This window comes from Podarcis tiliguerta (assembly GCF_965153285.1).
Source record: "Podarcis tiliguerta genome assembly, chromosome: 3".
NCBI classification, from domain to species: Eukaryota; Metazoa; Chordata; class Lepidosauria; order Squamata; family Lacertidae; genus Podarcis; species Podarcis tiliguerta.
Genome location: NC_139536.1, coordinates 71,511,717 through 71,539,616, shown reverse-complemented (window position 1 = coordinate 71,539,616; position 27,900 = coordinate 71,511,717). Strand labels below are relative to the sequence as shown.

At 40.3% G+C, this 27,900-nt stretch overlaps 1 protein-coding gene across 3 annotated transcripts in view; it reads right to left on the bottom strand.

Annotated features, from left to right (window-relative positions):
* Positions 1 to 994: 994 nt before the first annotated feature.
* Positions 995 to 27,900, bottom strand: part of HACE1 (HECT domain and ankyrin repeat containing E3 ubiquitin protein ligase 1) — a 39,236-nt gene continuing 12,330 nt past the window's right edge. Inside the window, exons 10-24 of one of the 3 annotated variants that reach the window (XM_083433427.1) lie at positions 27,749 to 27,855; positions 27,060 to 27,210; positions 24,687 to 25,024; positions 23,065 to 23,133; positions 22,548 to 22,635; positions 21,644 to 21,755; positions 21,459 to 21,556; positions 20,656 to 20,743; positions 19,317 to 19,466; positions 18,590 to 18,786; positions 12,498 to 12,629; positions 11,830 to 11,928; positions 11,522 to 11,592; positions 2,696 to 2,809; positions 995 to 2,154 (exon numbers count right to left, since the gene is read on the bottom strand). In XM_083433427.1, the coding sequence (XP_083289553.1) occupies positions 2,052 to 2,154; positions 2,696 to 2,809; positions 11,522 to 11,592; positions 11,830 to 11,928; positions 12,498 to 12,629; positions 18,590 to 18,786; positions 19,317 to 19,466; positions 20,656 to 20,743; positions 21,459 to 21,556; positions 21,644 to 21,755; positions 22,548 to 22,635; positions 23,065 to 23,133; positions 24,687 to 25,024; positions 27,060 to 27,210; positions 27,749 to 27,855 (1,917 nt within the window). In that variant the 3' untranslated portion in view covers positions 995 to 2,051. Of the gene's footprint in view, positions 2,155 to 2,695; positions 2,810 to 11,521; positions 11,593 to 11,829; positions 11,929 to 12,497; positions 12,630 to 18,589; positions 18,787 to 19,316; positions 19,467 to 20,655; positions 20,744 to 21,458; positions 21,756 to 22,547; positions 22,636 to 23,064; positions 23,134 to 24,686; positions 25,025 to 26,963; positions 27,211 to 27,748; positions 27,856 to 27,900 lie in introns of all 3 variants that reach the window. The other 2 variants (XM_083433426.1, XM_083433425.1) reach the window with 2 other exon arrangements.

Below are 27,900 nucleotides of genomic sequence, written 5' to 3'. Positions count from 1 at the left end.
AACTGCACAGCACTAGTGAGCCCATTAGAAACCAGTGGTCAACATGCAATGAAAAGTCCAGAAGTCTAGGTACCAGAATCCAGCAACTGATGTGCAAACCTTTCTTCCATAGCAGCTCATTTCACTGGAACCTCAGTAGGCTGCAGAACACGCAGGTTAGGGAAAGCTGGTTTAGAGAAAGATGCAGCAATTCTCTATGAAAAAGATACAAATTGTTGCTGGCATCCGTCTGTCTCAAGAGACAATGGAGTGGACTTCCGGGGGGGGGGGTGAATTCAAACCGCTGTGTAAGCAGCACCAAAGTGACCTTCCCAGGGTGCAATCCTAGGCAGTGTGTATGGAAGCCTCACAGATGTGGTCCAAGGGAAAGCAGAGCACGACATTTGGCACCAGCTTGGTGGCAGGAGTTGAAGGAAGAAGGCATACAAGATGCCATCCAACCATCTTAAAGTCCTCTTACAGTGGTATCTCCGGTTGCAGATGGGATCCGTTCTCCGTCCGCTCAGATCCCGAGGTTTCCGCAACCTGAGGACCGCTTCTGCGTTTGCGCAGACTGCTTCTGCACAAGCGTGCAGGGCGAAACCCGGTAAAATACTTCTGGGTTTGCCGCGCGCGCATCCCAAAGTTTACATAACCAGAGGGTTACATAAACGGAGGTACGACTGTACTTGGGAACCATCCTGCTCATTCTTCCAAGTGCAGTCTTGGTCACCTGCCCCAAAGTCCTGACTTAACAGCACCATTTATATCCCAAGTCATTTATTGGAAAGTAAATTCCACTGACACAAAGGGAATGTGCTTCCTGGTTAATATGTTTAAGATATCAGGAGAAAGGTGTCAAACACTTGTTAGGTCCTAGGCCTTTATTTATTTTGTGCTCTGCTATAGAAACTACTCAAAACCTGTCTGTTTATTTAAATAAGCAGATATGAAACTTTGAAGAGCATCTAAATAAGCATGGACAGACTCACAAACATGACCAATCAGTAGTAAGTTACAATAAAATATTTAACTTTAATGCATACTTTTCACACAGCTCAGGCCTGAGAAATGTATCGTCCAAATAAAAGGATTCATTCCTTTAAAATATATACAAACTCTGGAGGGGCATGAAGTCACTGACGCTTCAGTGGTGCTTGAATAGTGTTGTACATCTGAAGTGTAGAATATAAATTATATTTCCCCCCCCCCCAGAAGTTAAACTTCTTTGCTGACAACAGAACAGACTTTTAAAAATGTTTAGATCGGTATTAAAATACTATAAAGCTAAAAAACTTTTTTTGTGACAGTTTCATTAAGGTAAACAGAACAAAAAATACATCAGATTTGGTATTTTGCATCATAGTTTTTTGAACTTTCTGTACAATGCTCCCTAGAGAAAAATAAATAAATGGCATTTTTTTTCCCATACAAGATAATGCATGGTCAAAGGCAGCGGCTGAGATTTTGCACCAGTTCCCCCCGTGCTTATTATTTTTATTTCAATGAAATAGATTGGGCTTAATGCATTGGCTCTCAAACTGCCCTTTAACTGTGACCCATAGACAAGGCCACAGGACGTACATATCCAATACAAATCTATGGCGCAAACTAGTGACTGAGTGGCAGCATTGAAAGTTCCTGGTGGCCACGTCTGAGAAATCCTGACCCACCAAGTGTATACCAGATTGCAGCCCTCATGAGTAATTGGCCTTTGAGTAGGAGGGAAAGCACCAAGTTGAAAGATCTGATAAAGAGCAGGCAGAATCACAATGGGGGAAACCTCATATTTGAGAGATGAAAGGGAAAAGTATGACATGCTTAATACAGAACTCCCATTTAAAAACTGAAGCTAGAATGTACTCGGTATACCATGAAACAGTTATCTCAAGATCAGGATGAGATACAGAAAGAGGGAAAACTGGATGAATTGCAATGGAAGTCAATCCCGCTCACGGACTGCAAAATCAAGTTGTTTTCCAACCAACATCATCTTCTTATTGACAGGTTGTTAGATTAACTTCTGCCACTCTGAATTCCACATCGGTAATCAGAGGGGTTGTCTGACTTCATTATGCCATCGTATAACCGTAGCTTCCGCAGTGTAACGCCACAAGAAGCCGGTCCTTAAGGATCTCTTTTTGGGGGTACTCAGGCAACTTCAGCATGTTGATACTAAAACGAAAGAGGAAAGCATCCCTTTAAGAATATGCAATCTGGAAGGAAACATTTGTCTTGCACAAGATAATCAACGCTAAACACCGCACTCTCAAATCTGCATTCAGACCCGAAAGCCTTGAAAATGAAGTTTACAGGGAGAAAACGCGCTGCTGCATTGCAGTCCCCCTTAGTATTCAGATGTTCTCCAGGTGGGGGGAAAGACATTTCTCTTAGCTTAAAAGAAAAAGAAAAGCAATATAGCAATTTAACATGAAGTATCCTTTAGTGAGATTGTACTGCTGCCCATTAAAACTATACAACAAGTTTGATTTCTTTCTTCAACAGTGTGGAAGAAATAATTGAAACACCTATAGCTTATGACTAGAACAACCAGATCTGCTTTGGCTAATGATACTGACCAGAGGCATTTCTCTGATGAGCTTATACGAAGATATAATTCTGATCTTGAAGAATTCTTGCCCCTCTCAACCAAAGGAAAACAAATGAAAAACAAAGGGATGTTCTCAATGCATTTAAATGAGGCTATTTAACCTACCATGTGCTTGATGTTGGTAGAAGATTTGGGGTATATGGCACAGCAGCAATTGTGAAATTTTGCAATCCACTACCACCCATTATGTGGGCGAAGCCACCATGGGGCACCCTGGAACTAGAAACACAAATAAGGCATTAAAATTCGTGTTAAAAATTTATTTACTGCAGTTATGAGTATGCATGTTAGATATACTATCAGTATGTATTAAAATTCTGCCAATTGCAGCCTGTTTCTGCAATACAAGTTACAGTGTGTGGGTCGGCCTTCCCAAACTGCTCCCCCCCCCCCAAAAAAAGGCTGGAGACAGAGAGTTGTAGCATCGGCAGGGCACCAAACTGGGGAAGGCTAGCCTGGATCAACTAGACAGAAAGGTGCGCAGAAGGGTGCTCAAAGTTAGGACGGAGGCAAGGTCATATGCAGAAGCCCTGCCCCATATGTCCTACATTCATTGGGCCCCCACTGCCTCAACTCAGTTCCTAACTTTCCCCTTTTTTAAAAAAGGAGATGTACAAAGCGCTTGAACATGAGTAGAGTCCTCTGTGAAATTAGGATCCCCAATAAATTAGAGCAAATGCCTGAGTACATCTTTAGTTGAGGCAAAAATAGCAACCTGATGTCAAACTAATGCGTAGCTGTATTTCTCAGTAGCCTTCAGGAATGTGGGGGTGGGGAACATAATGTCCCAGGAGAGGGAACCTTACAGGGATTGCTATTTTTTGCTGGCAACCCTGTGTTCCTTATCATATGCAGGTCAACCTATTATCATTCCCTCATTATACTAAAACCAGTCAACAGATACCTAATAATTTCCTATGCAAAGGCCTCGGTTTTGTACAGAGCTAAAATTCGCATTTTAGCTTCCAGCGGAACTATGAAAGTTAGCTAAGCATCCTGTTATATCACTGCAAACAAACAAATAAGACATTAAAATACCCCCAAAGTGAAGTACTAACCAGTATCCAATGCAAAGGTTTCACATGAAATAGAAACTGGAATGCAAGATTTCCAGGTTTCAAAACTTTTAACATGAGCTTGCTTTTAAAAAATGCAGCGGTATCAGCAAAGCAATAAACTTTGCAAGAGAGTTCACAAGGCAGGACTGAAAGTGGGTTTCATTTTCACCTCATAGATGCATTTAGGAAGATACAGAATTAAAAATAAAAACTGGGTATTTGGCGCTGTGGGTTAAACCACAGAGCCTAGGACTTGCTGATCAGAAGGTCAGCGGTTCGAATCCCCGCGACGGGGTGAGCTCCTGTTGCTTGGTCCCTGCTCCTCCCAACCTAGCAGTTCGAAAGCACGTCAAGTGCCAGTAGATAAATAGGTACCGCTCCAGCGGGAAGGTAAACGGTGTTTCCGTGCACTGCTCTGGTTCGTCAGAAGCAGCTTAGTCATGCTGGCCACATGACCCAGAAGCTGTACGCCGGCTCCCTTGGCCAATAAAGCGAGATGAGTGCCGCAACCCCAGAGTCAGCCACGACTGGACCTAATAGTCAGGGGTCCCTTTACCTTTTATTTGTTTTCCTCACAAGAAATATTTAGAAATATTTCACCTTAATCATCAACAAAGTCTTATTTTAAGAAAAATGTTGCATTAGGCATCCTGCAGTTTTCTCCTCCTATGACTTATTTTAGCTAAGTTCAGCAACGGTTTCATATCTAAACTCTTCAAGAGCTGGAATTTCAGCAGATGGTATTCCTTTCCTATATTTAGTTTTACAGATGTATCTCATAGATGCTTTTAATTATGGTATTTTTACATCATTCATCTAGGAGCCGAGGGCTCCTAGAGATGTTACCTTAATTGACACATCACAAAGGGTTTTGTATTTATTTAAAAACATGTCTGTGCCACTTTTTCAAATGTTGGCTCACAGATAAAACATAGGATTATTTTTCATCACTGTCCCATATGCACAGAATGACAGGATGAGAACCCACAGCACAACCAACATTTATTTGTTATGTTTGTGGTCCTTCCATCCTCTCATAGGGAGCCCAGGGCAACACACATACAATCCAACACAGCAGCAAAATGAAATGTTTGAAAACACTCACATAAAACCTGAAATAAAACAATACAGCAAGGTTTAGTTTAGTTCCAAACTGAACATGATTTAGCCCCAGAACTTCCTGTTTTGTCTGTTTGATTACCCTTTTAGTTATACTGCCAGAAAGCAACAATTCAGTTGTGGATACACTACAAGTATCTTTTTTTAGTAAAGAATGAAGCCAAGCATCATCTGTGCTTTCCTACAATCTCCTCATTTTCCTTCGGCACTCCCTTTTATACCTGTTGTCATAAAAAAGCTTTTATTTCCTATCTGTCTGGTTTCTTGCTTCCAATCATGAGGTTTTTAAAAAAGATGATCCACATGAATTTGCTTTTTCAATTCCTTCCTGGCTTACGTTGCATCTGAGAAAAAGTTGGTTGCCATATGTGCCGTGTTTAATCCCCATTTGGAAGATGTTCACTTTGAAAAAGGTTTTACAGCTTCATCATCATTCTGGCATTCCTTTATGGATATGGATGTGTGTGTGCATTCCTAATTGGGATAAAAGTCTCTCTTCTCTGAACCTTTATTTCAGGCACTTTAAATAACCTCCACAGCCTTCCCAATAAACAGCTCCAATTCACCACATAATATATTCATTCTAAAACAGTAACATATTCTAGCATTCCTTCTCTTGAGAAGTGCCAGCAAAAATATATTCCGCAAGTTTATCTGTTCTGAATGATGCTGAAATATGATAAGGAGCTGAAGGTGTGTGTGTGTGTGTGTGTGAGAGAGAGAGAGAGAGAGAGAGAGAGAGAGAGAGAGATTTGCTTCTTTTCTAAAACACCTCCTTACACTTTCTAAGACAGGCCCAGGGAACCTGTGCTACTCATGAAAATTTTCAAGCAAATAGGGTAAACCTGAAGTGAAATAAAGGGATGGAGCAATGAAAGAAAGAGGTAGAAGACATCCCACTGCCAATTTCAGCCCTTGACAGAATACCCTCAAGAGAATATGGGCCCTGACATGGAAGGGGAAAAGTTTTCCAATTCCTGTTCTACAGCATAACCCAATAAAATCTTTCCACTATGACAAAGATTCTTCAACCCCAGTTCTCCAAGCCTTGCTTATTTAAAACTATTAATGCTATTTTTGTATAGAAGTAGTTACCTTCCAAAAGCTATTCTTCCTTTTTTCCCCCTCTGCTGGCTATACAGATGCTGAAAGAGTCCCAACACTTGGGGGGGGGGCATTATTAGGCAACGGTCTATTATAATAATCCTTAAACATTTCACTTTTAATGCAAACAAGAATTTGGGTGCCCTTTTCTTAATTTTTTTACCACATATTTGCATGGTGGTGGTGGTGCAGCAGCAGCATCCCACACCGGATTGCATCGTGACCTAGTAGTAGAAGTTCAATGGTCTATCAGGTTCTTATTTCATACATTAGAAGCCATATACAAACAGCAGGGCATTGTTAGAGGATGGTCTATGGAAACTAAGCCATGGGTCTTTAGTTCAATGCCCCACATCTCCAACCCTAACCCTTCCCCACTGTAAAAATATTTCTTTAAAAAAACCAACCAGGGTAATTAGGCATGCTACAAACCACAGTGCTGGTAAGACAACCATCTGCAATTCTAATTCATCCAGAGACACTTGTTTTAGTTTTAAATTGTACATAAGCTGTCATTCTTTTCAACACATCACTGGTTGGTTTGAGGGGCCAATCCACACACAGTTTACTGAGCCTAGACAATCCCGATGACTCAGCATAGCTCAGAGTAAACCCAAGAGAAGGTTTTCTCCCCTGTGAAAGACAGTCTAAATTTGCAACTATATATATAGATTAGCTTATGTTTTGATTTTTCTGTTGTTTAATAGATGGGTTGCAACAGGCAGAGGGCCTGAGAGAATGAAACCATAAGCCAAATCACCTGGCCAGGTACACAGACAACAGTTTCTTTCACCTGTCACTGATCAAGGTTTTGTTTTTGTTTTTGTTTTGTAAAATTCCACTTCATAACTAAATGCACCAACTGTTAACACGTAGCTATGCAAAAGGAAAGTTGAGTTTGTAGCACCATATTGAAGAAAAAAACCACAATACCATTGCAACTAGGCAATTAGTTGGTACTAATAAAATCCCAAAGAGCATTAAATAACCAAAGGCTACTGGATATCTTCTGCTGACATTTATAGGGAGGAAGCAAACTTATGCCAGAATGCATACGAAACAGAGAAGCTTTCTAAACACTAAAGTCAAATGCATCCCCCTGATATGATTATATCCACAGTAGAATTAAACTCTTATTACACATGATGTAATGTAATGACAAAATTAATTCATTCTGCGAGTTTTTTTGTCTTGTGAATTTTTCGTCTTGCGAAGCACGGTTTTCCATAGGAAATGCATTGACGGCTTCCCATAGGAATGCATTGACAGTTTTAAGAAAAAAGCACAAGACGTTTTCGTCTTGCGAAGCAAGCCCATAGGGAAATTCGTCTTGCGAAGCAACTCAAAAAACAAAAAACTCTTTCGTCTTGCGAGTTTTTCGTCTTGCGAGGCATTCGTCTTGCGAGGTACCACTGTAAAATTAATTTGATGGTTTCTGGCTGCAAAAGGAAATTTGATTGCTCTGTCAAGTGGCACTAAACGTTTACTCAGGTTTTAGGATAAACTTACGATCCAGATGCTGAACAGAGAGAGCCAAGCAGCTAATAGCAGATCTGGACACAATTCATAGTTAAACACGCACATACACACAGCTTTTAGAAGGCAATTTAAATGGGTTACAGGAAGACAGGCTTGACAAACATCAAGAAAGACTTGTCACACACGACACACAGGATTTACAAATGTGATTTTGCTTATACTGAAAATAAGCCAAACCTCTTCACAGACAAATTCAGCGTAGTGGAAGCTTAGAATATTTTTAGGATAGGGGGTGTAACTTCATTCCTCATCAATAATGAAGTCATAACTCACTGTTCATAAGTAGATTTATAAATATGCTTTATAAACAGTCAATTTATTAATGACCTCACAGAAAGCTTGCTCAACATTAATCAGATCTACATTTCATGTTTGAAACATGAAATATGACAATCCCCTTTTGATCTTGTGGTCCTGTTGTCTTAAATGAAAACAGATGCCTAACACATTTCAGATACCAAATGCATAACAAAAGAACATGTTTTAAAAATAGCTTTCTATAAGCAATTATAGTAGACCAAGGACCCAAGAAGACAGTATGTGAAATACATGATTTCACCAATAGACTCTACATGGGGTGGGTGTAAGTATATAAGAACCAGGGCTATCGCAAGAAAGGGAGGTTAACCCTTTTCCCTCACTCAACAAAACTGCAAACAACAACAACCTACAAAATTCCAGCCCCCTGCTGCTATATTCCACAGAAAGGAAGTTCCATGGAAGGTGCCTAAAGAAGCCAGGGTGGCTATCTAAAGAACTTTTAACTGAGTTAAGATTAAAAAAGGATGTGTACAAAAAATGGAAAAGGGGGGAAACCATCAAAGAGGAATTCAAACAAATAGCCAGCACGTGTAGACACAAAGTCAGAAAAGCTAAAGCACAGAATGAACTCAGGCTTGCTAGAGAGGTTAAAAGCAACAAAAAAGGCTTCTATGGGTATGTTCGTAGCAAAAGGAAGAACAAAGAAACAGTGGGGTCACTCAGAGGAGAAGATGGTGAAATGCAAACAGGGGACACAGAAAGGGCTGAACTCCTCAATGCCTTCTTTGCCTCAGTCTTCTCCGATAAAGAAAACAATGCCCGACCTGAAGAATTTGGAGGAAATGATTCAGCAGAGGAAACACAGCCCAGAATAACTAAGGAGATAGTACAAGAATACTTGGCTAGTTTAGATGTATTCAAGTCTCCAGGGCCAGATGAACTGCATCCAAGAGTATTAAAAGAACTGGCAGATGTGATCTCAGAACCACTGGCAGTCATCTTTGAGAATTCCTGGAGAACAGGCGAAGTCCCGGCAGACTGGAGGAGGGCAAATGTTGTCCCTATTTTCAAAAAGGGGAAAAGAGAGGACCCAAATAATTACCGCCCAGTCAGTCTAACATCAATACCAGGGAAGATTCTGGAGCAGATCATTAAGCAAACAATCTGTGAGCACCTAGAAAGGAATGCTGTGATCACCAATAGTCAGCATGGATTTCTGAAAAATAAGTCATGTCAGACTAACCTGATCTCATTTTTTGACAGAATTACAAGCCTGGTAGATGAAGGGAACGCAGTGGATGTAGTCTACCTTGATTTCAGCAAGGCATTTGACAAGGTGCCCCATGATATTCTTGTAAAGAAGCTGGTAAAATGCGGTCTTGACTATGCTACCACTCTGTGGATTTGTAACTGGCTGACTGACCGGACCCAAAGGGTGCTCATCAATGGTTCCTATTCATCCTGGAGAAGAGTGACTAGTGGGGTGCCACAGGGTTCTGTCTTGGGCCCGGTCTTATTCAACATCTTTATCAACGACTTGGATGATGGACTCAAGGGCATCCTGATCAAATTTGCAGATGACACCAAACTGGGAGGGGTGGCTAACACCCTAGAAGACAGGATCACACTTCAAAACGACCTTGACAGATTAGAGAACTGGGCCAAAACAAACAAGATGAATTTTAACAGGGAGAAATGTAAAGTATTGCACTTGGGCAAAAAAAATGAGAGGCACAAATACAAGATGGGTGACACCTGGCTTGAGAGCAGTACATGTGAAAAGGATCTAGGAGTCTTGGTTGACCACAAACTTGACATGAGCCAACAGTGCGACGCGGCAGCTAAAAAAGCCAATGCAATTCTGGGCTGCATCAATAGGAGTATAGCATCTAGATCAAGGGAAGTTATAGTGCCACTGTATTCTGCTCTGGTCAGACCTCACCTGGAGTACTGTGTCCAGTTCTGGGCACCACAGTTCAAGAAGGACACTGACAAACTAGAACGTGTACAGAGGAGGGCAACCAAAATGGTCAAAGGCCTGGAAACAATGCCTTATGAGGATCGGCTAAGGGAGCTGGGCATGTTTAGCCTGGAGAAGAGGAGGTTAAGGGGTGATATGATAGCCATGTTCAAATATATAAAAGGATGTCACATAGAGGAGGGAGAAAGGTTGTTTTCTGCTGCTCCAGAGAAGCGGACACGGAGCAATGGATCCAAACTACAAGAAAGAAGATTCCACCTAAACATTAGGAAGAACTTCCTGACAGTAAGAGCTGTTCGACAGTGGAATTTGCTGCCAAGGAGTGTGGTGGAGTCTCCTTCTTTGGAGGTCTTTAAGCAGAGGCTTGACAACCATATGTCAGGAGTGCTCTGATGGTGTTTCCTGCTTGGCAGGGGGTTGGACTCGATGACCCTTGTGGTCTCTTCCAACTCTATGATTCTATGATTCATTAAGTGATCTTATATGGGCCCTCTCATAGTTGCTCCTTAATAAAGCAACAGGAGAGGAGGAGACCAGAAATGAGAAATGTAATAATGCATTTCAATATCACCTAGCAACCCTAATAGTTATTTCACATTCAGCGGCTCCAAGGTCCAGTGATTTCTCACTCTGCTAAAACCTGGTTGGCCTCTTTAGTCAGTTGTAGTCTTTTCCATCAAATATGAATAAGCTTGTGTAATAATAACAACAACAACAACAATGTAAAGCTTGATTTCATGCTAGCAAGTGGACCACTGAACCAAAGGAGAGGAGTTATATGGATTAATAAAAATAGAGCTTTATGGGTTGGAGAGAAACCAAGAAGAGGAAAGACTGAAAGAACAGTTTTCCCCATTAACAGCAGTGAAACAACTTCAGCCACAAAGTCTAGAAAAAATTTCACAAGTTTCTTAAGGCCTTTCTTACTGCTGCAAGAGCAGGTAACACAGGCTGCAACACTAATATTACCGTATTTTTCGCTCTATAAGACGCACCAGACCACAAGACGCACCTAGTTTTTGGAGGAGGAAAACAAGAAAAAAAATATTCTGAATCCCAGAAGCCAGAACAGCAAGAGGGATAGCTGCACAGCAAAGCCAGCAATCCTTCTTGCTGTTCTGGCTTCTGGGATAGCTGCGCAGCCTGCATTCGCTCCATAAGACGCGCACACATTTCCCCTTACTTTTTAGGAGGGAAAAAGTGACTCTTATAGAGCAAAAAATACGGTACTTACCTGGGCATAAGCCTCATTAAAGTAAATAGGAGCTATGTCTGAGCAGACATGGTGAGGATTTCAGTGCTATGTGAAAAGCACGTTATCAACCAAATATTTGGTTGTTCCTCAGGGAAGAGGCCCCAAAGCACATTTATTCAGTTGCCAGAATACTAAAACTAAAACCTGGTTTTGTTGTAACAGGATTGGTAATAACTCCAAAAAAGAGAGAAGCATATGATGCAGAATTAATCCATGGGGATTACAAAAGTTGATGGCAGACCACTTGACCAAGCATTAATCAGCCATGATGTTAGCATATAAGTAAGATGGTGGACATTTCAGACCTGACAATCAATATGCCATTGAGTAGATATGACTAAATGAATTATATGACACAACTCTGTGTATTATAAAGTACCTTCAATGAATGATTATCTGAAATGTTACCAGTAAATGTTATAAAAGGGAAGAAGAAGAAGAAGAAGAAGAAGAAGAAGAAGAAGAAGAAGAAGAAGAAGAAGAATTTATTATTTGTACCCCGCCCATCTGGCTGGGTTTCCCCAGCCACTCTGGGCGGCTTCCAACAAAGATGAAAAATACACTAAAATGTCACATATTAAAAACTTCCCTGAACAGGGCTGCCTTGTACTCACCTCCCAGTGACGAACTGCAACAACAATACTCGCTCCTCCTGACTCAGTTCTTCTACAACTTCCCAAAACCACTAGATGAAGAAAACATATTTTAAAAAAATCTAAGCTGGTTTCTTTTTCAACTGTACACCAGCCAAAAGATGGACATGCTTATACATTTGATGTTTTAAGTTATGGAAATTAATAACTGCTTGATTCAAATAACTCAGTTAGGCATCATTCTCACAATACTATTTTAACCCAGAAGTTAGTCTCTGAAATGCACAATTGTTCTCTAATTGCCCCAATCCAGTGCATGGAGATCTTACCTGAATAACAGTGTCATCTCTTTCATAACCACTTGTATATTCTGTATTTTTGATCCAGTCACTGACATCAATTTCTGGCATGCCTGAAAGCAGCAGTTCCTTCAAAAAAAAAAGAAGATAACCAAACCAAAATGGTGAATTTGCCAGGCAATTTTAATCTGAAAACAGCTGGTGTTAATCTGATACAATTTTAAGCTGTTTTCTTAAAAAAGAGCTCCAATACTATTTCAAATATTGTTACTATGATCCAAAATAGGGGGCACTGAAACAAATAAATGTTTCCGTTAATGGATATAGAAGTTCAGAGTCACGTGAACTAAACCAGATCTTGAGGGTTTAAAGAAAAAACGAGTTGCATAAAACACTGTACCCATCTCCAACAAAATTAAGTGAAATGCTGAGCCATGTTTTTCTTCAATGGTCAGTCAGCTGATACCAGCCCCCTGCATTATCAGGTGAGGGGGTTGGGGACTTTGCAGTGCTCACGCAGAGGGAAATAGATTAAAACTGCTCTCTTCCCCATTCTGCTAACAGAAGCCTTGCTGAGCGACACGGCTGGATGCAATCCTGAAACCAGATAGCTTCAATACCATCCAATTACAGACATTATGGCTGCTCTATCACACTGAATTCTATCTGACACGACTTAGATGGACCATTTTACTTACCAGTTCATATTCATCAAATAACTGTATCAGAGAAGGTGGAATGAACATATGGAAGCCTTGGAGAAATGCATTTATTTGAGGCTGAATGGCTCTTGTCATTCGAAGTTCAGTAACAAGTTGAACGTATTCTGCCTGAAAAGGGATATAGTTATGTGACACATACAAATCAAATCCAATTTGACCAGAATTTCAGTGCTTTATTCGCTCATCTGAAACCAGTTCTGGTCAATCTGTAATCTAGAAAGGCATAAAAGTTAGAGGGGGGAATTAAGAATGTGCTTGGTACAAGGTTTCCAAGGAGGGCCGTTAAATACTGGGGGACAAAGTCTTGTGAAGCCCATTTATTTGACATGTATTTACAGACTTCTTTGGAATTATAACTTTTTTGGAATTAAAACATTAACTTATTTAACAACATGGTTAGCAACTATTTAGACAGTAATATTTATTATACTGTTTTAGATGACTGCTAAAACCTTTTTTATTTGAAGACTTTCAAGATGCAATTTAGTTTTTTTGCTTTTATATTTTGCTGATTTCATCTGTGTACATAATTGATAACTTTATATAGATAGATAGATAGATAGATAGATAGATATTGCTTAGAATTTTATTTAGAAACAATTAGAATGAACTACAGTGGTACCTTGGTTTACAAACTTAATCCGTTCCGGAAGTCCGTTCTAAAACCAAAGCGTTCTTAAGCCAAGGCGTGCTTTCCCATAGCAGCGGGGGACTCAATTTACACTCAACAGGAAGTGGAACATATTCTGCTTCCAAGGCAAAGTTCACAAACCCCAAAACACCTACTTCCAGGTTTGCAGCATTTCTTAAACCAAGGTACCACTGTACATAGCAGTTATGATACAATTATCAGAATACTGAAGGGAAAAACGTTAGTGAGTGTATTGCATACCTATGATTGTTAGCATACTTATGGTTCTATTATACTTCTCTCTCTGCACATGTGTAGAGCTTCACTTGCACAGACGCCAGTAAATAGTTTTTCGCACTGTTTTCTACCAAGTTCTGTTTGTACACTTCCCAATTCTCTCTTCCCCTCTGCTCAAACCTCTCACCAGTGCTTGATGGGTCTTAGAGCAGAAAGTTTCTCAGTGGCCAGTCGGAAATCCAGCACTCAAGCCTAGCTTGATGTGGGCAGATTGGCCCCCAGTGCCTAACAAACCGGTGGTTCTTCCCTTTCTTCTATAAGGGTCTTTGTTGTTAATAAACCTGGAAAGCACTTGATTTGAAGCAAGCAGAACTATATCAATTTGAGGAGGTTTACTGTGCCCTCGTGAACATTTACGCTTGTCACAAACAAAGCACAGTAATTCTGACGGCACTGTAATAATAACAGCAATGTATGGGAAACTTACAAAGCAGCGTAAGCTTTAAAAGGCAGCTGCATTAAAAGAGCTTACTGCCCAAGCTCCAACAGAGGAGATGGAAGGAATAGGCAACCAAAGCATAACGGAGAGAGCTGTGTAAGCTGGGCTTTTCAGAAATAATTCCATTGTACAGATAGTACAGAATTATTATTATTATTATTATTATTATTATTATTATTAATAATTTTATTATCTATATTTCCCAAGCCACTGAGCAGCTTACAGCACATATGAAACGTAATATAACGTCAAACATCGAAAACTTTCCAATACAGGGCTGCCTTCAGATGTCTTCTAAAAGTTGTGTAGTTCTTTATCTCCTTGACATCTGATGGGAGGTGTTCTACTGCCGAGAAGGCCCTCTGCCTGGATCCCTGTAACCAGTGCTTTTTTTCTGGGGGTACGCAGGGGTACGCATGCCCCTAAACATTTTGTGAATCTCTGTACTTTTGTCCATTTACTTTATTTACTTTTCCCGATTTGAACTACAGTATAAAATGGTGATTTTCTTGAGTCAAAATGAGAGTACCTCTAAACATTTTTTAAAGAGAAAAAGCAATGCCTGTAACTACACTTCTCGCAGTGAGAGAACTGCCAGAAGACCCTCAGAGGTGGACCTCAGTGTCCGGGCTGAGCGATGAGTGTGGAGACATTCTTCAGGCATTCTGGGGCAAGGCTATTTAGGGCTTTAAAGATCGGCACCAACACTTTGAATTGTTCTCAGAAACGTACTGGGAACCAGTGAATATCCTTAAGGAACAGTGTTATATGGTCCTGGAGGCCCAGTCACCAGTCTCAGGGTTCTGTGCCCATCCTCTGAATGTGAATTTAGGCAAGTTGCACTCATATAATTGGTTCACCCTTTCCCCTATCAACTCATGAAAGGATTTATCCGCACAAACACCTGCATGGAACCCCAAATATTACTCTCTCCTTTTTTTGAGCAGCATATTTTCTACCCTATTCTTCAGATGAGCCAAATTATCTTCCAACCCCGCCTACCCCCAAACAAACCAAGTAATCACATACAGCAGGAAAGGATACAAAATTCTAGTAAGATGTAACATTTATCCATAGACCCAGATAAATGCATTGGCAGCTCAAAGGTGCATGTACTGTACATGCAAGCTCACATATACCTATTTGCATTTTTGCAAGACTCAACCACTATCTGTTTTGTCATAAAAGTATACCATGTTCTGAACATTTGTGGAGATCCCCAGAGGCCCAGTTCTATAATCAACAGGATGTTCACATTTTAAGAACATCTGTATTTCAAACCTGTTAAAAATGCGAACACTTTTGAAAAAATATTTGAACAGCTTAACAGTGCTGAGGCAAGCTATTTGAAGGTATGTAGGACCTAATTTGAAAAGATATGAAAATCCCTGAAGTCATACAATTCTGGCTTATACTTTTAAAATATTTTACTCCTTTTTACCATGCCCAAAATAAGTTCCAAAGGAAAAGAATCACGAGGCAGGATAAAGACAGAGCCAAAAGTGCTGAACTAAAGCTATGGGGGTCCATGCCGAACTTAATGCTGCGTTTTTGCTGCATCTGACCTATACATGAGGCAGGTTCTTCAGGGGAAAGCAAATACTGAAACAGAGACAAGTATTCCTCATCTATTCTGCTACTGCTGCATAATGCACGTAACTCCTCTCTTCCTCGTGTTGCAGTTTTACAAGTCATTGCAATTTAAGCTTTCTCAAGTATTGTGAATGTAACTACCGATGTCTTTATCAGGCAGTGACATAGCAACAACCCCCAGTAGCTTGGTCCAATAGCTAATTACAAAATTGGGCATGGTGGACCAGAAAATGTCAAAGAAAGATAGAACTTTGTTTATGTACGCTAGCACAGCAGCAAGAATACTCATTGCAAAGAGTTGGAAGACACAAGATTTGCCCACGCTGGAGGACTGGCAGACGCAGTTGATGGACTACATGGAGATAGCTGAACTGACCGGCAGAATCCGAGATTTGGATAAAGAAACAATTGAGGAGGACTGGGGAAAATTTAAAGATTATCTGAAAAATTATTATAAGCTGTATGAATCCTAAGAAAGTGCATGATTAGGAAACGATAAGCTTCTGCGAATATGATTAAGTAAATGGTAAAATTAGTGACAAAAGAGAAAAGGAGACAATTTAAATTGAATATGTTATGTTTATTTTAAAGGTATTGAAATTGAGATATAATATATTGTATTTGGATACATAACATTCGAAAGTTACAACAAGGTATGAAATAAGGTAACAAAATGCTGACATTGTTAATGCAAAGAACGCAGAATCGGAAGGGGTGGGGAAGTCCAAGTTTTATTTTGTTTTTGTTGTTAAAAAAGAGAAAATTTGTTTCTTGTAACTACTTTATTTGTTTATAAACCTATAAAATTATGGAAAGAAACGCAATAAAAAAATTTATAAAAAAAAAACAATAGCTAATTACAAAAGAGCATGAGACAAAAATTGTACAGAGGTTCCTACTGCTAAAATGCAAATGGCGTGCTTAGGATTTTACTGCGTTCAAACTGAACATTATACAAATCTGGTGTGCCTACAACCACCATAGTCAGCGACCACAGATCCAAACAGCACTAAAGTTATTACTGGTGGCCACCACCCATGCGGAACAGCAAGATATGAATCTTCAAATCTGCAGTGAGATTAATAATAATAATAATAATCTATTATTTATACCTCACACATCCGGATGGGTTTCCCCAGCCACTCTGGGTGGCTCCCAACAGATTAAAAACAGCATAAAACATCAAACATTAAAAAGGGATGTTTGTAGGGATATATAAAGGCCATTTCCAGAAGTCTTTCAGTGCTGAGAGTCACATTACTAACAGGTCCCAACAACTATACAGACCCTAAGGTTGGTATCCAACAGACGCATTCTGCCCCAGCAAGAATTTCCACTTGCACAAAGGAATTTACATCCTTTCCCCTACCCACACATTCCCTAAATCTGTTCAAGAGGCTCCCCCAACCCTCCAGAGCAGATCTGAGGAGGGCACAGGCTGCATGCGGGGAGACAATGTCCCACTGCCCAAGTGGAAATCCTTGCAGTAAGAGAATAAGTTCGCTGGATTCTGCCCAGTGGCGGAGGAAGCCACTCAGGCGCCAGGGACCCATAGAGGTGGGGCACACTGCAGGGCCTCCAGTGTCTGCCTGCCTCCTCCCACTCAGTCGCTGGGGGGGAGGCAGCGGGCAAACAGTTTTGGCAGCACGGAGCCTGAGCACGCCCAAGCCACCGCGTCTCTCCCAGGAGAGACACATGGCTCAGGCTCGCTGCAGGTGCTGTGGTGAGTGCCGCCTGGCATTTTGTCACCTCCCTCAGTGGTGACACCTGGGGCGAACCGCACCCACCGCACCCCCCTTCCTCCGCCCGATTCCACCCTTAGAATTTAAGGGCAACACTGAAGTCCAGTTGTTAAGAACAGAAGCCAAGTCAATAGCCCCACTCGTCCAGCATCCTGTTCTCACAGAGACCAACCAGATGCCTTTGGGAAGTGAGCAAGCAAGACCTGAGCGCGACAGCACTCTACACACCTATGATGCTCAGCAGCCAATATTCAGAAGCAGACTACTTCTGACAGTGGAGGTAGAGCATAGACATGACGGGCAGCGGCTAGGAGTGGTAGTTTGATGCATCACATTCACCCTTCCTCACAAATATGCAGTCTTATAAATACTGGAAGCAAGGACAATATTTGCCTTTTTTCCCAGGTACTCTACAACGTAACTCTTCAACGGCTGGGATATTCATCTTCATGCACAATGTGGGGAATAGTAGTCTACTTGGCTACCATAAAATGTTAAAAAGATCAAGGCACAGGATAGCACAAACAGGCATTACCTGCACAAAACTCTCTTTTGTTTCAACAGAAATTAGCGTCCTGCATTATGAAAGCATCCAAAGCGCCAAAAACACAACCGAGTGACACCAAGTGGCCGTTGGCTAACATGGCAGGTGGGTATTCTAAAAAGATTCAGCATGGAAATGTAAAACCAAAATGGATATCCACGCACAGAAATCTTCCTGAGAAGGATATTCAGGCAGAAAACATGGTGCCCTTTTGCCTGGGAGTAAGTCCCATGAACTCAATAGGACTTGCTTCTGAGCGATTGTGTGCATTGGGTATGGTTACTCAGTAGTGAAGTAGAGATACTCTGTGCATGCTCAGAGGTTCTTAATTCACATTAAGGACATGAAGAGTCCCTAACTAAACCACAGCAAGGCCCAGATGAAGTTAAGCCCTCTACACTGGCAGCTTTTCTAGAATGTGCTAGGGTTCTTCTGATATTTGTTAAAAATATCTCTCTTTACTCAGACTTCCCCCAATGATTCCCTTCAGTTGTCCTATATTTTCTGATTGTATCTGTGGCATGTGAGTTTCAGATGATGATTTTAATGAATGTGGCAAGTGGTATAGAAATGTTTCTGAACAAGCTGCTACAGGCTCATCCAGTGGGCTTGCTTCAAGAAATTCAGATCATACTGTGTACCTGTGCCTCCAATGTTGCTTTGCTTCAGTCTTCTGGAGAGGTCAAAATAGGACAGGAGGGCAATCTCAGTAATAGGTACTGTTTTACTCAGGGCACATTATACTTCATGGAAAACCAGCCAGCTGCCACAGGTCTCAGCTAGAAAGGGTCAAGAGGCATCAAATGCAAATCTCTTACTCACTTTGTTTTCCTGTGTGACAATTAAACTTGCACCCCCTGGTTTCAAAGGCACTTCCTCCATTGCTCCAAACACATCCGTCTCAACAGAAAAGGTCAGCTCCAGCCCCAAGTCACTGATGTCATTATCTAGAATCCACTGCAAGTTCTTGCCATACTCTGGATCAATAGATGCCACGTCTTGGTAGTTTACAGGAATGCCTTGGAAAAACGCAAAGAAAAATCCCTTCATGCCTGCTAGTTCAGGAACGGTTTTTGCTGTGTTCTGTTTTATTTGTGGTAAAGCACTGCCATCTACAGACACACTGAAACAGTGCAGGACAGCAGGGATAGCAGATATGTAACAGCCATATAATCCATAAACAAATGTTTTCTAGTAAACTGTTAATTTAGCAGCTGCTCTGATTTTCCCATTCATTCCAACAGGTGTGAATTTGACCCAATAGTTTAGCAAGTTAAATTAAAAAGCCAAAACAAATCTAAAAGGAGGACGGGGGCAGACATGAAGCATGTTTTCATTTATTTATTTTTTAAAAAAAGTTCCGTTGCAAATTGCTGCTCAGGTCCACAGCATCCCTATTAGTACAGGAGGGTCTTTATAACAACCTAACTCTTGCTGAGCTCAGGAACGGGGTAAGAATGAAATTTAAATACAGTGCAAGACATCTCTTTAGCCAGACTGCATGATACACTGTGCATCACGAGAAGATTCAAGACTGCTGGAACCATACCAAGAATATGCTTGTAGAATGACCTTGTGAAGTAAATGTTGACCAGCTGTCTGTGATTCAGTGCTAAGCCCAAGATCTGTCCAGCAAATCTGAAGTAGTTCAAGTGATCAGGATTTACAGAAGAGTTGCTATTTGGCTGGAAAGTGGTTCCTATTGTCAAAAAAATGTAAGTATTAGGTTTTACTTACAGGCTTTCAGACTGTCTAAAACACTAGCATTTGATTTGTTTTATGTAATTCAGCATCAGTACAAAAGAAAGTGTGGCCTGCAAAATTCCACTTTTTAAAAAAAATGCAGTTAAAAATTAAATAAAATAAATTTGAGAAATATAACCTTAATTTCTATTATACAGTCATATCTTGGTTTTCAAACAGCCTAGTTCTCGAATATTTTGGCTCGCAAACAATCAAAACCCAGAAGTAAGTTTTCCAGTTTCCGGACATTCTTTTGGAAGCCGAACGTCCGCTGAGGCTTCCGTGGCTTCCGATTGGCCGCAGGAGCTTCCTGCAGCCAATCAGAAGCCATGCTTTGGTTTTCGAACACTTCCAGAACGGATTCCGTTCGACTTCCAAGGTACTACTGTAAATTTAATTTCACTCTGAAGATACCTTTTATTAAAAACAATCGGCAGTATCCAATGTTAGTACAATGATTTTCATTTGTGCAACAGAACTTTTCCTCCCTATCTGCTCCCAGCATGTGCTCTGCAAATTAGCACTGGAGGATTTTGGCAACCCCAGAACAGACTGTGGGGAAATATAGGAAGAGGACATTTCATTGCTTAACCAGAAGCCCTCACATTAATGGAACAACTTTGTTGGACATCACCCAATGTTTGCTTGTTGCCAACGTATTATTCCTTCTCCTAAATCTCCATTTTCACAAAAACGATCCTAGTGTCAGAATTATTTTATTAGGTATTACACAAAACTATCTGTTCCACCTTCAGACCGAGAACACATAGTCCAGGAAATTGATCAATAAGCCAAATGGAGCTTTTGGCTGAAGGTTGGCAATTTGACCTTGAAACTGTAGGGTGTTAAAGCAGCAATTTTTGGGAAACCGTGGTGGGCTGCGGATTTAAATAAAAAAAAAAGTAAGGAATATAATTGAATACATGTAAAAATTTAAAAATATAAATCTAGCACGGATGAATGTTTAATCTCAAAACCCTCTCCTTTATACATTAGGAAGTGAACTCTTTTAAAAGGCTCATACTTACACTTTTTGAGAGCCAAATGTAAAATTCTGAGAGTTTTAGATTATTTCTGGCACAGTCTTGGTTTGCTGTTCATGATTAGCTTCGAGCTATTGTAAGAGAAAGGAGATTCCAACCTACCATCAGCTGATTGAGTAAAAAGGCCATAATCTGGGTTAACTATCTCATTGGATAAGATATCAAACCACTCACGTACCACGCCTTGACCCTGGGTGCAAAACACAAGGTGAAATACTTCAGATAGAGTTTTGTATATTCGTTTTTCTGTCCTATATTCTTTTTTCTGTCCTATTTTTTCTGTCCTATACTTTTCTGTTAAAAATATCAATTCATATAATGTATTTTTTTAAGAGAAAAAAATCCCATCAGGTCTTGTGATCCTTCTTAAGAAACATGGCTCAAATTTTTACACTGTGTTATCCTGCCCAGCACATTTCTGTATGTCTTGGTATAGGACAGGCATCCCCAAACTTGGCCCTCCAGGTGTTTCGGGGCTACAATTCCCATCATCCCTAGCTAACAGGACCAGTGGTCAGGGATGATGGGAATTGTAGTCCCAAAACATCTGGAGGGCCGAGTTTGGGGGTGCCTGGTATAGAAAATGGTGAATCAATACTCGCAAGGGTCTGCAAACTACTATCACGAACAATTGTGCTGTTCACAACCAACAGCAAAAGCCCTAAAAGTGATACACTATTCTTCTGATAAGCATTTACTCTGCAAGGTCTTTGCTTTCAGACATTTTCCTGTCTTGATCTATCTACATCAGAGCCTGGCATATCCATCAGTGAGCAAACAAGCCCAGGTAGGTTTTCCCCCCTACTTAGCTTAGACTTGCTTTGAGAGTTTCAGAACTGCTATCCTATTTTAAAATGCATCTCATAAAAACGATGCTTTTACACATTATATACAATTACACTCACCATGCCTTCTTCGCCATGGAAACGGACAGCAATTCCCTGTTTCAGCTTTGCACAATTTGCTTTAGATACAACTTCGCAGCTGCTCCTAAAAATAGAATCTAAATATGAAAACCAATTAATTCCTTTACTTTTGTCTGCACAGAAGGGTTTTGAATAGAGAGGATGGCTCGAGTGAAATTCCTTACCTCTGTGGACCAGCAGAATATCATTTTCATTCACTGGCCTATGAACCATGTCCGAGTCTGGCTGCCCTGAATGCAAGTGCTCATAAAACCATTCACAGCGATCTTTAAAGGGCTAAGTGGAGGGAAAACACACACACAAGATCAAGTGTGTCAGATGTATCATGAAACAGGAAGGAATTAAAGGGTTAAACCGAGTAATAGGCCAGGATCCAGAAGAGCCTTTCTTTGTCTTAGTCCAGTGGAATTTATGACTGATTCTCTTAACAACTTGGGATAGCAATAGGCCAAAGATACTTTTGAAAACTTCCTCAGTTTACAAAGGTATTTTCCTAGTGGTATAGCAGGCTGATGCTCAAAGCTCCCGTAGGCATGCAGTACACTGAATACAATTCAATTAAAATCTCAGGTCAGGATAACTCACTGAATAACAAGTCTTCCTCTCTCAACCAAGGTTCCTCATCTGGGAAAAACATGTAACTTACAATGCTTTCTTTCACACAACATTATAATGAAAGACAGGACCATAAAGAATTTTGTTCATTTGAATTGAAGTATATATGGTTTAAAAATTAAATTTACTTCAGAATATAGATATGGCTAGCTTTTCAGCAAGTCAATATGGCTCAGTCTCCCAGAGGTGTGAAATGGGAATAGTCTCTCTCTCTCTCAACAAGATGTAAATAATAAAATTAAGCTATTGTATCAGTCATCATTTTTGCAATCAGTGGATTAGATGTACCAATAAACCTAAATGAAGGTGAATAGCATATTTATAAATTTAGCTTCATTTCTGGCTTCTAACCGACATGGTTTTTTGCAAACTGAAATATGTACCTTTAATATATATGTTTTAGAAATTAAGCCACAGATTGTATTACACATTAAATATGTTTTCAACACTCACTTGTGCTTTTATGATGTGCATGAATCTGGACATGAGTTCAGGACACTCAAGAAGAAAGTGGAAGTGATCAAAAATAATTTTGGGATTTCTGGAAAAAAATATTAAGATTAAGAAACATGCCCAGTTTTGAAGAAATTATTATTCCTCTTAAACATGCACACATTACGGAGGGTGTGCAAATATCACTCCTGTGATTCCAAAAGAGGAAGTCCTCACAAATGAAATAATAGCACAGAAATAGACAGAAGTGGTTGACTTCCGTTTCGTCCTGAATATAAAACAAATGTGATAAGAGATCTAATGGTAGTGAACATATTACAAAATGATAACTCACATTCAGTGCTACCCTATGGTGAACTATAGCATTCAGAACAGCAGACGAATGTATGGAGTAGTACTGGAATATGAAGCATGGTGTTTTATACAACACACCAAGTTCCACAAACTCAGTCCATTAGACTGAAGTTTTTAATCTCATGGGAAATATTCATGAAAATGTTAATTTCTGGTGACATACCGGTTTACAAAGCATTTAAGAACATTGTCGTGTTTGCAGACAAACTCTATGAAGCGAGGAGATGTCATTCTGCAATTAAAAAAAATCAGATTAACAAAGTATCCAAATCTAAAGACAACAACCCATCACAGCATTATCTTTTCCAGGAGGCAATCCAAACAATTTAGTCTGGAGCAGCTTTCTTAAAATCACTCATTTCAGATTAGAGAAGCTGTTTTTATAGTGGGGGGGGGGCTCAACCCCCTGCAGCAATCTAACAAAAGATATAATTTTAACAAGCATCAGACCCTGAACAAGACAGAGTCTCAAACTTTAATACAGTAACACAGGATTATAGTGAGCATGCAATGGGAACCAACACCACATAAATCACACTGAGTTCTTTGGAGGCAAAACAATGTGCAAATGTCTCCTGTAGCCTCCAGTTACTATGGCTTCAGACATTTGGACCAGAAATTGTAGTGGTTTAGTGACTCTCCTTCACTAAACCACTAAAATTTTAAAATGCTTCCCATCCAACCCAGCCAATTGTTTGAACCCTGAAAGGTGTTTTAAAAAATGAAACAAAAAAGCCTTGAGCGCTAGTTTTTATTTCCAACAATATTCTAGGATTCTGCTGGCATCACATTCGACTGAACATACATGGATGGTTCTAATTTGGGCCCTGGAAGTACAGGAATCCTAACATCTACAAAGCAGATATGCAGAATATGTTTTCCTGACCTTGTATTCCAGTGATATAGATAACAGAAAGGCAACCTGCTCAGCTTTCCACAATACATGAAAAGATGGGAAGATACATACTTTTCCCTGAGGCACTGAAAGTGAAAAATCACTAACACATTCCTATGCAGTCAGGCCTGCATTTCCTTAGCCTCATAATTGGTCTAGATCGGTCCTACATGAGAAAGGCTAATTTATGTAACTATCATTTTCTTTGTTGTAACAGTAACAGTTTACACAAGCCCATTTATAATTTAAGTTATCCAATGACCCCTTTTGTCAAAGATACCTGCTGTCCATAAAAGAGGGCTGTTACTTGCTAGACTGCCAGCTTTTTATTGAGAGTGCCTTCTTCTCTTCTCAAATAAAAAGCCGGAACAAATGTTTCAGCTTAAACAACACCTTCTGTAAAGGTCCTGTCTCGTGCCTGTGCTGGAAAAACTATAGTCCATGAAGCAACAACCAGTGTAATGAAAACTTTAATGAAGTTCAGCCAATTTGGGGAGAATTAGAATCTGGAAAGCTGTGGTGGATGGTAGGAATTGTTAGGAATGGCTGGTCCAAAAAAGCAGGAAGCCGCAGGAAGCTACTAGAACCTGCACAAAATGACTTCTTGCTACACCATGATTGCTGAAAGCTTCATGAAGGCCTCTTGTACCCCAGGAAAGAGAAAGCTGTGACCTTCCAGATGTGGTTAGACTATAAATATAATAATCCCTGAACACCAGCCTTGCTGGCCGGGACTGGAGTCCAACAAAATCTAGAACATGGCTTCCCATCCCTTTTCTAACCTCAGCTTTACAGCCGGCATTTCAGCCTTTTTTAAAAAAAGAAAGAAAGAAAGCATTATGGATCTGGAATGTGTCAAAGAAAAGGTGTGCATGTCTGAGGCTTCTTACCCTTGAGGCATCTGACAGGAGCAACACATATAAAATGCTTGAATGACAGCACTCAGCCGGTTTGCTGTCACGGAAATAACATCCTGGCAATCTGCATAAGCTTCTTGCGTACTGCCGACTTCATACATTTTAGGGTCCCCCATGTCCATAGGTAATGCTGTGCTCTTCTCTGATGCGGCAACATCAAATATATGTGTAGGAGCACCATCTTGTTGATCTGGTCCCTTTTGCTTCAGTAAAATAGAAGTGATATTGGCAGAGTCTCTTTTGTTTTTCATCAGCTCTGCAGATATTAGAGCTAACCATTCATCTAATGAGTGCCAGAGTAATTCCAGAGGCTGCAAAGCACAAGAGAAACTGAATTTAAAGCAGACCAATAGATGTATTTGCAGATTACTATAGGGAAGCTATTAGGATTCTAGTAAAGCTATATTTTTAAAAAATGAAACAAGTTTTCTCCCATATCCTCAATCTCTATGGAGCATCTGCAAAGGAAAATAGTCAATTTGATTAAAAGCCATGCTGACATTATGGTTTTGCCAAAAGAAATCATTTCATATTGTTGCTAATAGTTAGTACGCAGACTATTGCTAAGCAGATAGAAGGGCTGCAGAGATCCCCAAAGGTATAAATCAAGCCTTCATTATGGGTTATGCTGGTTTTATGAACACCACACCCTGCACCAAATGACAACCAGAATCCAGTCATAGCCTTGAATAGACCACAGACCAGAACTTAAAGTTAGCACAAGGTAAGAAGTGACCAAGACAAACTCCTACCACTTTAAATATTTCCCTTTTTCTGTGAATAGACTTGAGGTGTTGCAGAAAGAATGCCAGAGCAAAAATCTGAAAACGTTACTTTAAAGATTTAGAAGGAAATGTAAGCTTCCAATAAGCATGCCTTATTTTATACTTCAGATTCCTTAGGTATTCACTCCTAAACAAAATTCTAATTTTTTATGTAAAAAGAGGATTTTTTATCAAAATTCCTATCCATTTGTGTTTCTAGGAGAAAGTTATTTTTGCCTATTCCTCTTGTTTTCCTATAGTTTTGCACGGTGTAACTTTTTACATTTACTTTCTCCCTCCCTTGCTGGTTTTTTCTCTTTTTCCCCTCTAAGATTTTAAACTCGCATACAAGATAATCTGCTACCCATGAGTCTTGCTGACCCAATTATAAGCTTATTCCTATGTAATACTAATGCTATGTATGTTAATACATAGCAGTTCATATGTTTTGAGTGTGCTCAAAAACTGTGTAGTTCCCAAAGACAGATTTGGAAACAGGTTTTGGAGGCCTATAATTATATCCATATTAACAGTTGTATGAAAAAATATTGCAGTTGCCATACTTCTATATTATGTGTCACTAAATATAACAGGGAAAAGGGCAAAAAGAGGATTGACTTCCACCATAGCAAATATGTGGACAGTATTTGAAGCCTTTTGAGTAAGAAAACTCTTGTGATAAAGATTGTCCATGTGGTTGTGGTACCCACACATTTCTCAGAGGCAGCAAAGAAAAGCAGCTCTCCTTCCACTCATACATGTGCAAGAAAATGACCTTAGATTTTATGAAAAGAGGAAAAAGAGATCCATAACTAAAAAGGTCTACAGTTTAGCAACAAGGTCTCGACCTCAGTAGACTCACTTGTTCAGTCTCTATAAACACAACATGAGGGGTTTTCAGAAAAATCAAGCACACAAAATTCCAAGTGTTTCCTAAAGTAAGGCTATCATCATAGCTGTCAACTGTCCCTTATTTGGCGGGAAATTCCCTTATCCCAGCGCCGTGCCCCGCTGCTGTCCCTTATTCATGATGTCCCTTAATTTTCCCGGGTTTCAAGCTCGCCCGGCTCGGGAGGGAAGCAGCGGCTTGGGGTCCTCCGCCGCGCGAGAGAGAGCACGCACGAGTTGCCGCGTGTCCGTCTCTCCCTTTCCCCCCTCAGGGGTGCACCGCAAGGAGCCGCGCAAGCAAAATCCCTTATTTTGGCTGCTGATCCCTTATTTTCGAGGCCGCTGGTCCCTTATTTTCAAATCTGTAAGTTGACAGCTATGGCTATCATATCGATCACACCAGCAGAAGCAATGATATTTATACAATTAGGACTGGGATATGCAATTTTTAGGACACTCTGTTTCATGCTACACAGGATGATCTCGAGGGAAATAAAATGAGAAACATTTTGAAATATATGGCAATCAGTTAAGTTAAGCATTGATTATAAAGAAAAAGCAAGTGGTCCCAACTTAAAATGGGTATCAATAAACTTACGTCCTCCTCATGAGATGCCTGATTAATGAATGCATGCTTTGTGAAATTCATCTCTTTAAGGTCTATCTTCCTAATAACGTCAACTACTTTTCTGACCTTGAACACTTGGCTTCTTGGAGTTTTATTTCCATTGTACCCCATGTCATTTCCATTATTGGGAGTGGATGGCCCAAGTCGAAAGACATGACAAAATATCCTCACGATTCTCAGCAGACTCTTCATTTGAGCTTCGTAATTACTTGACAAGCTGGAAAGCACAAGCCACGAAATGCTTCAATATAACGGAGAGACTTCCTTATGACCCAAATCAAAATCTTCAAAATAGCTACAGCCACAGACCCATCAATTCTCCACTGGCAAAGCACCACAGTTCTGCTCTTCAGCCTATCAATTGCTTAGACGTCTTGTTTTGTTCCCTCAACTCCGCATTTTATAAACAGGGAATTTAGGGCATGGGAGCAGGCCACCCAATCAATTGCCATACTATTTTCCCTTTCCAAATGACCATGGGGCAGGGGGAGTGACACAGGCAGAAACGGTACATCTTACGTATCCACGTACACAAATGCCACCAATGTAGTTGCACATTTGGCCGGCCTGCTTTGTTTCTTCTGGCTGACAGCAGGAAAGACTTAAGAAGGTTAAGCAAGTTAGTCAGCACCTTTCAACCTATGTTTAAGTAAATGTGCTTTGGTGGGAGTTAAAATATTCCATCGCAGGAGAAAAACCACACACACAGAGGAAACCTAAGAGAATAAATTATTTGTGGTGAGGGCCCAACTTACCTGAGTAGTTTGTGACCATTTGTTGTAGCCACCTCAGCAAGACTAGTCAAAATTTTAAGGTACTGGTTTTCATTCTGCTGAGACAAGTGTTCTAGGACTTGCCGTAACTAGATACAGGAGGGAGGGGGAACAGTCACAAAATTTTTGATCAC